The following is a 13,004-nucleotide window of genomic DNA, read 5'->3' on the forward strand; positions in this document are numbered from 1 at the left end:
AATAGTATTTCATAAAAAGTATGTATTTTTTTTTTTAATTTTATCAACTGAGAAAACTCCCGTATGTCTTTACGCAGTGATTTGGTATAATTTTCATCACAGTATGATTCAGCTGTTGCCACAGATAACACAGTTCAGAATAGTGGTGATTTTGCTAAACAGATGAACCTTTGCAGTTTACTTTTACTTTATTTGTTTAGTACTGAGTTACTGGTTAACATCCAGTGCTTTCATGCTGTATGTATTCATACAGGCAGCTTTTCTCTGTTTACATCTTGAATTAGCATCTTGAGCGGATGGCTGCATGAAAGCTAGGAGTTGAGCTTTGAGCATAAATTTTTTTAAAGGTTTTTCATCCAATTTGAATTACATACTGATTTTACAGCACAAGAGCATGAAATTTCTTTTTAAGTAATGAGCAAGTGAGAAGTTTATACTTTGTGTTCCTTATGCAGTTAGGGCAAAGTAGATAAGTAGATAATTTCACTGGCTTACTGAGAATGTAGCAGTTATTTTTCAGTATGTGTTGTTCTTAATTAGCATATAAAACTTCTTTAAATAATTACTTCTATGGGAGTTCAGTTTTTAATTTATTTTCTACAGTTTTTGATCCTTCTATTCCTTTATGCATATTTTTAGGCCATTAGCATGGGCCAGGAAATATTTTGTAACTTCATGAGTTCTTTTTTTTTTTTTTTTCCCCAAATGCTTTAGCTGAAGAATCTTTAGTATAAGATGTGGGTTTGTGACTGTACCCTCAGTTATTGCGCTGCATTTCCTTTCTTGCCCTTTTGTTCCTTTTTTCCCAGCAAACAAAAATTCAAGATCTTTAAGATAAATATAGCCAAATACAATGAATAATTGAGGATGCATTATAAAATTGGACTTTACCCTGCTGTAAAATACACTTCAACTGATACTGGTTTTCTCTCATTTATTTCGCATAAGGTAGCATATCATATTTTGATTTGGAAATGAGAATAATGAGAAGGAAAAAGGATAATATTAAATTATTAAAAATCTACTCTTCAACATTTTTATACGTGATTTGGAGGCAAACATGAAATCATGTAAATGAGAGACAGACTACTCGTGTTTTTGTGAGGGAAGTAAATGTTAATGTTGAAATGCTAGTTACAGCTTTTGGAATCACAGGGTGCAGGCAGAAGTATTGCCTTGTGTGGCCATAAGGTAGGTCACACTCCTGAGACCATGGCCGTGATTTCAGGACCTTCACCATTACTTGGAAGGAGCTGCTTTGAGTCAAGCAGCCCATTGTAATGAGCCATTGTGATGGTGAAATACTTTGGCAAGTGCTTGTGTATCCAGAGATCTCCTTGAAAGGAGAATCCTCTGGAGGAGAATAGGGAGTACATTCTTTCTTGCTGCTGTGGCCCTTCTGGAATATTCTGTCTGGTCTAGCAGGGATGGTTTCACTTAATGAAAAAAATGATAACTGTAAGTTTAGAGGAGGCTTTATTGAAATATTTGAAGAGTTACCTCTTCTTCCTTGTGAAATGCTTGAAATTTGAAGCTTGTTTCTTTGCCCAAAAAATCTCTAAGAGATGTCTTTGTCAGAGTCTAAATAGAGAAACAAGGAAGAAAAGTTGGAGGAAAAGAATTGCAGAGAAATAGGCATTAATTTTTTAACTGTGCGTGCAATACTTGATTAGAACAATTGAATGAAGACTGTGGTTCTCCATCACAGCATGCTGTAACTTGAGACTGCACAGTGTTCCAAGAAATTACTTGGTACTTGAGCATATCACTTGAAGAGGAACTTAAAATATGCATGAGAGGAGAGGTTTTCAGCCTCATAGCTGCCTAAAAGTTAGTCTGAGCTGGTGATCCAGTCTGTGTCTGGGTTTGGGCAGGAAGGGAAGGAAGCAGTGGAACTGCCAGAGGTATATCTTTGATCCTCTCCTATCTCCCCCCTCTTAATTTACACTAGATTTGTTTAGGTCAGCTGTTTTACTTCAAATGCTAATGCTAGGATGCTAGGTAAGGTGAACAGTATCCCTGAGCATGAAAAGAGAAGGGATTCAGCTTGATTTATTTTTTTTTTTTCCCCCATCCATTTTTCGAAAGGTTTATGCTCCCTTTAATTCCCAAAATTGTGTATTCCCCAGGGTCACTAAGCACTATTTTGACAGTTTTGCCATATATTTGTAGTAATTTCAGTTAATGAACCAAAATCAAAACTTCTCTTAACATTTCATTTTGGGCTCAATCTCTCTTAAAATGTTAATTAGCTTACTGTTATTTGTGGAAAGTTTGAGATTTTGAGTTGTAATTTTAAATAATACATGAAACCTTCCTCCCTCCTCCCTTCCCCCAATATATAGTTACTCATTTGCTATTTGATGCTCTTTTGCTTTGAGACTGAAAGCAGCTGTTTAATTCTTGATACCTTCTCTGCTTTCAGAAGCAAACCAAACTAGAAAAGATGATGCCGAAGGACAGAGGGAACTGGAAAGATTCTGGGGAGAAGGAAGGAGCAGGGACTACAACCGTAGCTTTCAGGGACCAGCTTCCCTCACCTGACATTAAGCTCCATTTGATAATATTTTCAAGCATTGCGCAGTAGGCTGTGTATCGTCCGGAAGGAAGCTTATACCCCACCACCAGCATGTTTAATTCTTTTCCAGGAGGCCTCCTTTTCAAAATGTAATGTTTGAAAGCTGAAGTTTAGAATGTTAATAGCATAGATAATGTCTCTATCATTGCCTGTTACTGACTGATTTATTTTGGGAAATGTGATAGTTGGGATAACTCTGAGCCAGACTATTTTTGTATTATTTTCACTTAACTGAACTTAACATAGCAGTTCTTCAGTAGGATTTCTTATGTCATTCAAAATAGGATTTCTGAATATATTGCATAGTAGATTATTCCTAAAATATTTTTCTCCTACCCATGACAAGGGTAGAAGAAACAAGAGTTCAAAATAGTTTTGTTAAACAGGGTTTTCTTTTTTGTGTGTTTGTGGGTTTGGTTTTTTTTTTAGTTTGTTTTAAACTGATATCAAAGGATGCTACCCAATAGAAATACTGGTTTTGTAACACAAATGTTCACCTGGATTTATGATTCATAAATCCTTTCCGTAGAGACTTTTGTATATAATAAGAGATGAGTTCTTTTTGATGTTGTATGTTAGCAAAAATATGGCGAAAATACTTCTCTTAGTAGCAGACACATTAAATTCAGTTAAACCACTATACATTTGAAAGCATTTGTAACTCCCACTTCAGATGTAAATCTTTTTCTGGGATATCTTAAATACGTCAGCAACCAGTGTTAAAGGAAATAATTTTTATATTAAACTTTGGCAGTTAAGACCTCATGAAAGAGTGTATACTGATTTGAGATGGGGCTATTGAAGAGGTTGTCATGTAAAAATAGAAATATATAGAAACAAATTAACGTAAAAATAAAGCAGGAGTTTTATTTGTTAAAATAAAAAATTATTTTATTAAAGAAGGACTTTTGAAAGCAGAGTAGTCCATCTCTTTTCAAGAAGTGCGAAGAAAATGCTAGAATAATTATTTCCTTTTGTAAAAGGTGGTTATTGGTGCTGGTAACTGCTGAATCTTTTTCTGAAGACTGTATAATAACTTTAAAGAATCGGCAGTATCTGTACAGAGATTTATGAAATCAGGTCTGTAGAACTTGACAGTTGTCAGGATGTGAGAATTACTTTGTAGTCTGATGGTGATGGTTGAAACCCAAGCCAGGGAAGGTGCTGGCTCTGTGAAGGTAGTAATGACAGTATGCTCGTGTCCAAAGGTGTTTTACATTGTAGTTAATTGACAGCTTGTTTGGTAGTTTAATTAATACTTTTAATCAAAGTATGTTCCCTTTCACCGTGAGTGAACAGGTAGATGATCAATAATTTGAAGGTGGCTCTGAAAAACTGCTTAGGGACTGGTGCAGCCAGAGTTGCTCTAGCTTAACTTAAAACTGAATGAAGCATATAGCAATTCTGAAATTGAAAAAGCAAGGAGAATAGACATGTATTTGTCTTGTATTATAAAGTACAAATGGATTTCCAAGTATTTCAGTACGCTAACAATCAGTACCAGTTTTGAATCAGAAGTATGGACAAAATGGTTAGGAATATTGTGACATAGCAGATTGGTAATAGCTGTGTGTGAGGACCTTAACCAGATTATTTTGTAGAAAGTCAATATGACTTTGTAGAGTCATTATTATGTTTTCGAATCTATAACTCTCACAGCAGGTTGTGTTTTCATGAGATTTTTTTTTTTCCTCCTTTTTTTTTTTTTTTTTAAGTGGGAGGAAAAGGCACAGAAGTACCTACTGGACTTACTTACTTTACTAATAAAGTAACACCTGAAAATTCATCAGATTTGTGTGGCTTGCCTCAGAATTATAGGAACATTAATGAAAACATGCTAGGATTATGTAGAATCTGCATGCACCTAAATTTTCTCCTCTTCCTGCTGGAGAAGCCAAGTGATTCCTGTATTGATAAGTATAGAGAGATCTCTAAAGCATGATTTTTCAGTTATCCACTCAAGAACTGACTAATTCAGTGTTCTAGCAAAATCAGGTTCAGCAGGGTATTAGTGCTGCTTTGGTGACATACTGCTGCTCCTCATCTTGGTGGTTAGCGCAAGGAGAAATCCTGTTATTCGTCGTACAGCCCCACTCATTCCATGCTATTATACCATTCTTTTTATTAAAGAAATATTACTAGATGTAGCAATATTTTAAAATTTGATTTAGTTATAAGGTAAGAAAGGAAAAGTTTTAAATAATAAACTGTAGTAAGAGCATATGATTTATTGCAATATTCACGGTGAAGCAGGATGTTGCAAGAAGTGAACAAAGGTGTTCACAGGTGGAAATAGATGCCACAAGGCTACAAGGAATAGCGTGCCAGAAGAATTGGCTCACATGCATCATTTATGCATCTGTTATAAAATGTTATTGAGATGCATTGCATTTTATCTGATCCCTGGCAGTCATCCCAGCCAAGCAGGTGTGCCATTTATCATGGTGCCGATTAAAAAAGACCGCACTGTTCAACTTAATTAGAAATTTTAACATCTGTGGAAAGTTGAAGGTAATTTATTTTGGAGATGAACCATTATATCTGCATTTTAAATTCATAAACCTAAAAACCTGATATGTCAAACATTCCTTTTCTATTCATTCTCCCATCATTCCAAACCTTTTGCAATATTCAATGGATATATATTCTGCTATATATTCTGCTGTTCACAGACAACCTCTAAATAATTTAATTCTCAAGAAAATGTGTACACATTTCTCTGGAGAAGCTCAGAATAAAATTCCATTCCCTCCCCCAGATTGCTAATCCTTTCTAGTAAAAATTCCATTCTAGGGTGATCATTCAAATACTTGTAACTGATGTAATGAGAGTGAGAGCAGCATAACCAAGAATGAAAACAGAATACGAAGTATTCTGAAGTACAAAGAGGTTTAGTTATCCGTCGAGGCTTGTTCTGGTTTTAAAATCCTTTTGTCTTTGATAACTAATTGACACTTGGGAGTGAGAAACTGTGGACCTCCAAAATAAGAACGAGATCAAGTCTGAAACTGGGTGTCAGGTTGATAAGAGGGATTCCCTTGCATTTTGTAATTCTGGTGAAGCAGTGAAAGAAAAGGATTACCAGACTGTATTTCTGAAATGGTAAATTTTGAATTTACATTTTCCTCCCCATTTATGAAGATGTAATAGTGCTTTAATGTAGCTTTCTAAAACTACATGTAGACCAGAGTGGAGAGGGCTGCAGGTAAAATAGTGCATGATAATAATTTTATGCTTTACCCGTTTGAGTTAACTCCAAATTAAAAGATTGTTTCTGTATTCTTAAGTTTTATTCTGGAAAGAGTAAATGCAGTTTATGTAAGCTCCAACACCAAAGTAACCGTGTCCTTAAATTGTTGTTCCTTTAGGAACTTTAAATAAGCAGAAACACAGATGACTGGTTTCTGTTTGCCATTTTCGTTAGTGCCTTTTCATAAGATAGGTAGAAATATATTGAAAATATAGTCTCAGCTAATTTGAAGTTCGTATTTTTTTTTTTTTTAAATAGTATTATCGTCATCATCCTTCAGAGAGAGGCTTTCTGAAATTGAATTTATTTTTTTTTTTTTTAATTTAATGAAATCTTTCCCATGTGTGTTTGTAAGTATGAGTCATATTCTTATTACAGATTTCTCACTGGCGAGTCAGTTTTGGAAACACAGAGTAACCTTGCAAGTGCACGGAAGACTTAGCTTGTGTAGAAATTAAAAAAAATATTTAAACTTTTTGGCATATGTTTAAATACTTTCCCAGTTTACTCATTGCTCTGATGAAGCAAAGACTAGCAATGAATTTATGAAAAAATTTGGGATTTTTTGTTGTGGTGGTTGTTATTTTCTGTAGACACCTGGTAGAGGATGCATTACCTCGTGAGCCTCAGCTGTAAATTTCGAAATGATAACAGGGCAAATGCAAGCTACAGCTTCAAGTTCCAAGTATGGGCTTTCTCTACTGAAAAATAGTGTTTCGCTGGATGATTTCATACTCAGAATCAAATATTCTTGAAGTATTTTACCCCTTGACAGTATTCTCGTAATGTTTTTTCAATTAAATTGTATCTGAAAGTTGAATAGTGAAAGCTGTGTTTGTCAATGCAGATATAAGCATAAATATTCTAATGATTATGTGAATAAGGAAAAAGCCAAGGGGTTTTGTATCAAAATGATCAATTATTCTATGCAAACAATTACAGGTTTAAGTGAAATATCATGTTATATTGTTATTGTTTGAAATATTTGGCCATCAGGCTTTTGATCCATGAAACAGGTAAATGCATTACTTTGAGTTGCACAGCCCATGTTAAGACACAAATGTTAATTCTCAACTCCTTTCATACTTTTGCCCTTTACTGACTTAATTTGAACAACTTAGTGGTCATTGAGTTAAGTTGATCTGTAGAAAGAAAATGGTATAAAATTAGCAATCTAGAGCAAAATGTTGCTTTTAAAATGGACTGTGATTTACTGAGTTCTGTATTTGCTATGTTTTATGACTATGTGATTACTTCTACATCAGAGATTTTTTTCAGATATTGCAACAACAGATTCTTCATCTCTACAGTAAAGCATAAATTGAAATTAATAGAGGTGTTTTGGTTCTCCTCATTTTTTACTATTACTTGTCACTTGTAGTTCTCTTTGGTTATTTGCTTTTCCTTAGGCAAGTCATAATTTAACATGGAAGCATATAATGAATTCTCATAACTGTTGACTAGCTGGTTTCATTAATTTGTTTAATTACATGTTTTTTCTCTGGTAAATACATCTTGATGGATGTATTGACCTCCATATGGAATTCACAATCTTTGAAAATATGAAACAGACTATTCAAGATCCAAATTCATTCAGACAGTTGTTTTACAATAGCGTAGCTGAGTTACTGGGTTATGCTCTTGTTAGGGAGTCTGCCAAACATGAGTGATGCCCTGAAATATTTTTCAGTGCACAGTTTCAATCTAAATCAGATTCAATCTTTGCATGTTAAAGTGGTAGATGTGGTTTTTAATTTGGCCACAAATGACTGTGGTGTCCTGTTGTCAGAACTGATTTTATTTTCTCTTTTAGTGTATCAAATCATCTTGGTTTCTTAGTATTTCCTTTTGGACAAAGACGTTTTCCTTGAATAGAACTGTAAGAATTCGCCTCTCTGAAACTTGTTTCAGCCTGGAGTGTTCTTTGTAAAAATGACAATTTGTTGAGGGCTCCTCTGACATTTCCCAAGCTCCAATGTTAAATCATAATAATATAAATAAGTAATATAAAATAAGCAGTTTACTAGCAAATGGTTGCAGTAGTAGCGTAAAATCTGCTGTGATGTGCAGTCTTCTAAGTGAAATATTTCTTTATGGTAAAAAAGATTTCTTTTCCTTTTGTTCTACAGCTCCTGGAAGGAAGCTTTGCCAGAGAAGTTAGCCATGAAGTGGATGGATTAATATTTCAGCCTACAGGAGTAAGTAGCATAAACATGGATTTCTCTCCCTTCACTCTCAGATGAAATTCTCACCCTCCCTCCCCACTCATCCTCCCATTTTCTACCTAATCTTTCTGGGATTTTTTTGTCAGGATTATTTTGCAGCATTGGTTCTGATTTTTCCAGTTCGTCAAGCTACTTAAATTCATTTGGTTTCAGTCTAATTCGTAGTCTGTGTGACTTCAGAATAATCCACGGTGATAGTTTTCAGGAATCAGCTTGTGGGTTTTTTAGCGTGTGTACTATGAAGTGCTGCTAAATAAGGAAGGACTTTTCTGACTGCATGAGTTCTGTGAATCTTTCAAGCATTGATTTGAGCTCTTGGATTATTTTTCTTTCTCAAGGATGTGCACGTCAAAAATTTAGTAAAATTAGTGACTCATGTTGTTTTATTTCAATTAAGGCATGTCTTAACGGCAGAGCCATTAATGAGCCATGTCTGCCAGTGTAAAGGTATATGACTGGCTAGGGAGAAGCCACCAGAAGAACTGCAGACAACCAGAAAAAATAGTGTAAATTGTTTTCAAACAGGAAGTGTGGCTTTAAAGGAAGTTAGTAGCTTGGCCTCATCCATCCTGCTACTGCTGCTCTTGGCTCAAATACAATGGATAGACTGCAATGTTGTTGTGCATTGGCATAGGTAGTGACTGTACCATCATCGATGTTGACTTTTTTCTTAGCTTGTAAAACAACGAATTGTTTCTGATTCACATTTGACAGATATCATTACCTTTACAGTTACTCACAGAAAACATTTGTATTTAGTTTTCCAGATAAACCCTTTTTTTGTGGTCTACTTCCTATGTTGTAGATCTTAGCAAGGGTGAGGACACTCCCATCTGGAAAGAAGACTAACCTCTCTACTCTGTTGCAAGTTCTACATCAGCTAACCACAAACTAACTGAGCAATCCGACCACATACCACCTTATTTTTTTATTTATTTTTTAAAAATATATAGCTATTTCCAATTCAAAGCAAAACTACTAAGGTAAAGAAAATTCATACTTTCATAAGAAGTCCTGATTATGTCTTAGAATGTTGTTAAAATCTAAAGCAACTGTAAAGACTTCACAGAACTACTTTCCTGACTATTAGAGCTACTACAGTTAAATTTGAAATTACCTTTTCTAGTTGAAATGAAATTACTGAAGAACGTGTCTCTTTGCTGATGTTACAGAAAATTAATGTCTGATATTTTCTGTTTCTAGAACTTGTGTTTTCTGATTTAGCATACTGAGAAATTTGTAATCCAACTAAATACTAATTTTCTGGCATAAATGCTTATGAAGTTTTCTCATCTTTAAAATATGGGATATATTTTAGTCTAATGTTCAAATTTCAGTATTTCAGGATTTATGGAATGTAAGTTTGTTGCATCTGTTATTAAACTGATTATCATGTATTAAGCAATGTGCAGTTTTCTCAATGGCTTTTGTAGTTGAGAAAATGTCAATCATATACTTAGAATAAAAGAAATTATTCTAGACCTATTAATTGGGAAATAATTATTAAAACTGGTTCACCTGAAAAGGGTGAAGCTGGTATAGATAGCTGATAACTGTTTTTTTGTTTTATGTGGTACAGAGGACATAAATTAAAAGGCAACAATAAAAGGGCAGCAGAGTTTAACAATGCATAATGATCCCTTGAGGATACTAAGTGAACTAATTTTTCTTTCGGTATTATAGTTGCAGTTATATGTATGATATATTACATCTTTTCACAGAGATAGATAACTATTGTTGGCTGGGGTAGAGGCCTGAATTTTCGTCATCATGAGACCTTTATAAAACCAGTTTGTCTCAAGTGAAGAGACCATGCATATCCAGAAGAAAACAATTCTTAACAACCATTGTTATTGACGTATTTTATCTAGCAGAAAAAGAGACAGACAGAATTTATGCTGAGTTTTAGAAGATCAGGCAAATTTAAGAACATCTTCTGGGAGCTTCTGAAGTCTCATGTGCGTTTTAAGGAGAGGAAAACAAGTAGGCAGGAATTGGAACAAAATCACAAAGAAGAGTAAAGTGGCAGTGGAGGAGGATGAATGGAATTTACAGACCATTTACAGACAGGAAAGCTTTTTTTTTTTTTTGGAAAAATACCCACACTTTACATACTTTTGATAGTTAGAGTGCAGAAGTTAACTATTTAATATAAAGAACATTGAGCTTATTAGTTCAGTCTGTTTGAAAGCCTTTTCCGTGTTTTGTGGGGTATTTTTTTCCATTTATATAGAGATGTTCCTCTGGTCTTAGACACCAGCATCTAGACCTGAGTGTATGGATATATTCCCCACTAGCTGTAGGCAACACTGGTACCGGGGGTCAACATGGATGGGGAAAGAACATTTTGTTGTTTTGAAGTTTGGTTTAATTCTGGCTTACAGTAAAAATCAAAATACCTGAAATTATTTATGAATAGGAATTACACTTTTAGCCTCTAAGAGCTCTAGGTTTTCTCACTTTTCTATTGGGTTTGAAGAGATTTGACATCAAGTGCCCATAAATCTGTTCAGTTTTGAGAAATTGGCATGCTTTAATGAAAAGAGATTTGTTAAAAATTTTACTACCAAATCTAGGGTTTCAGTTAGCTACAGTAGGGTTTATTTTATTCTGTTAGTCTTCCTATCTAAGCTCATATTATGAATAGCAAAGTTCTTGTACTGAAGCAGAAATTGTTTTGCACTGTGACTGGTGATGGTAGAAACAACATTAAGGAGCAGGGAGATTGCTTTCTGCCTGTGGAGGTTAGTTTATTTTGCAAGGTCATGCAAACTGAACATTATTATTACTAATTCACCAGGTACTTGAGTTACGTATATTGGTTATTGTTCAGGGTATGCAAGTGCCTTAATTTCATAATGACAATTGAAAGGCAATGACTGAGGCTTCCCTTCATCTTCCCCTTTTCTCACTTTCCAGAGACTGAAAGCTTTCACAGGTGATGAGAAGAGCATGTTTAGTGAAAGGGATGGAGAGTTTTGTCTCATTTATAATTTAAGAATGCTTTGTAGGTGATTTGATGTGATATGTGCTGCATAGGCCTCCCTATGTTGCTTTTATGTTGCTTCTCCATGATGGTGCTTTTGCCTGCATCATTTTCTATTCATTTAAGATGCTACTGATAAAATTCCATTCCATTTAATCAACTTTGTGATCCCTCTGCATGTAACAGGTTGGCAGAGCAGGGACCAAAACTAAATGCTTGTCCTGGGTTCAGCTATAGCAGTCATTTTTCTCCTGCTTAGTAGCTGGTGCAGTGCTGTGTTTTTTAACTTTCAGCCTGGGAACAACGCTGATAACACCGATGTTTTTAGTTGTTGCTAAGTAATGTTTATTCCAACCAAGGACTTTCTCAGTCTCATGCTTTGCCAGGGAGGAGGGGAAGCCGGGAGGAAGCAGAGACAGGACACCTGACCCAAACTAGCCAAAGGGGTATTCCATACCACAGCACGTCATGCCCAGTATATAAACCGGGGGGAGTTACCCGGAAGGCCCAGATCACTGCTCGGGTCGGGCTGGGTATCGGTCGGCGGGTGGTGAGCAATTGTATCCTCTCCCCTTGTTATTTCACTAATCGTTATTATCATTGGTGGTAGCAGTAGTGGTTTTGTGTTATACCTTAGTTGCGGGACTGCTCTTATCTCAACCCGTGGGAGTTACATTCTTCCCATTCTCCTCCCCATCCCTCCGGGAGCGGGGGGAGGAAGAGTGGGGGGGGGGGGGGAGTGAGCGAGCGGCTGTGTGGTTCTGAGTTACCGGCTGGGCTCAAACCACGACAGTTCTTTTTGGCGCCCAACGTGGGGCTCGAAAGGTTGAGATAACGACAGATCTGACCAGAGTGTGTTTAATCATATTTGTGATAAGCATTCATTGTTACTACTCGTCACAATGGTGATTATTTGGCTCTCAGACTTGTTGCGCTTGATCTCAGAATTTCAGCATGTTGTACCTTACAGCCACTATTTGCTGTTTTAGCGTTTATCGGCTGGGGGGCCTGGGCTAAGGTTCTTGTTTCACTGTACTTCATGGTAATGACTTGTAATACAATAGACTCATTGATCATGAAACTGGTCTGGTTTGTGCTTCCAGCGTGGCCATCACCACTATACATTGGGAGGTATATAATGAAATATTTTAGCAATTGCATATCTTTTTTTTTCTCCTCGGGGGGTAAACTTACGAAGGAAGCATTCTCTTTCACCCCCCGTTCCCCCACCAGCCTATTTGCAACAGCAGTTGAGAGTTCTGAAGGTTTTAGATGGCCTTTGAGTACCCTTGAAACCTGCCTGCTGATTGTGCTGGGGATCAGCATGTTGGCAAACATACGGAGTGTGTTTTACCCACGGCCATCCCGTCGTAGGAACATCCTATTTCGTTTAATGTCAAAAATTCAGCAGTATCAGGTTCGAATCTGGTCTAGGGTTAGACGACGATATAGGAGGACCACCAGGAGATTTTCCCTGAGGCTGGACAGTTATGAGTGGCAGGGTGTGTGGGATAGTATGGGCAAGTACCTAGGCCAGTGGGCCCCTCCAGTGCTTTGGAACTTCACCACTGAACAAGTGCAACATCCGGAAAAACTAGTAAAACACTTAAACGAGGTGTGCTGTCGTCCTGGTTATACCAGAGAGGGACAAATTTTGGCAACGTGCTGGGGCTTGGCCTATGCCTACAGAGCCCTGCTCGACACTATCCAGCACCTTCAAAGGGAAAAAAATGTCTCTGGATCTGATGGCAAAGCAACAGACAACGCAGCTATGCCAACTACAAGCACAGCAGCTACTCAGACCCTGACCACAACAGTCAACACAGCTACTCCAAGTACAGCAGCTACATCAACCCCAGTGACAAGCACAACAGCTACTCAAACCCTGACCACAACAGACAACGCAACTACTCCAACTTCAAATACAGCAGTTACACCAACCCCAGTGACAAGCACAACAGCTAC

General features: G+C 36.5%; 1 protein-coding gene across 3 annotated transcripts in view; it reads left to right on the forward strand.

Moving 5' to 3' along the window:
* The window catches only part of RNGTT (RNA guanylyltransferase and 5'-phosphatase), a 192,325-nt gene that overhangs the window by 83,031 nt on the left and 96,290 nt on the right, over positions 1-13,004 (forward strand). For all 3 annotated transcript variants that reach the window (XM_030491162.1, XM_030491164.1, XM_030491163.1), the window contains exon 12: positions 7,958-8,026. In XM_030491162.1, the coding sequence (XP_030347022.1) occupies positions 7,958-8,026 (69 nt within the window). The remainder of the gene's footprint in view (positions 1-7,957; positions 8,027-13,004) is intronic.

Source organism: Strigops habroptila, chromosome 6 (assembly GCF_004027225.2).
Source record: "Strigops habroptila isolate Jane chromosome 6, bStrHab1.2.pri, whole genome shotgun sequence".
Taxonomy (NCBI): domain Eukaryota; kingdom Metazoa; phylum Chordata; class Aves; order Psittaciformes; family Psittacidae; genus Strigops; species Strigops habroptila.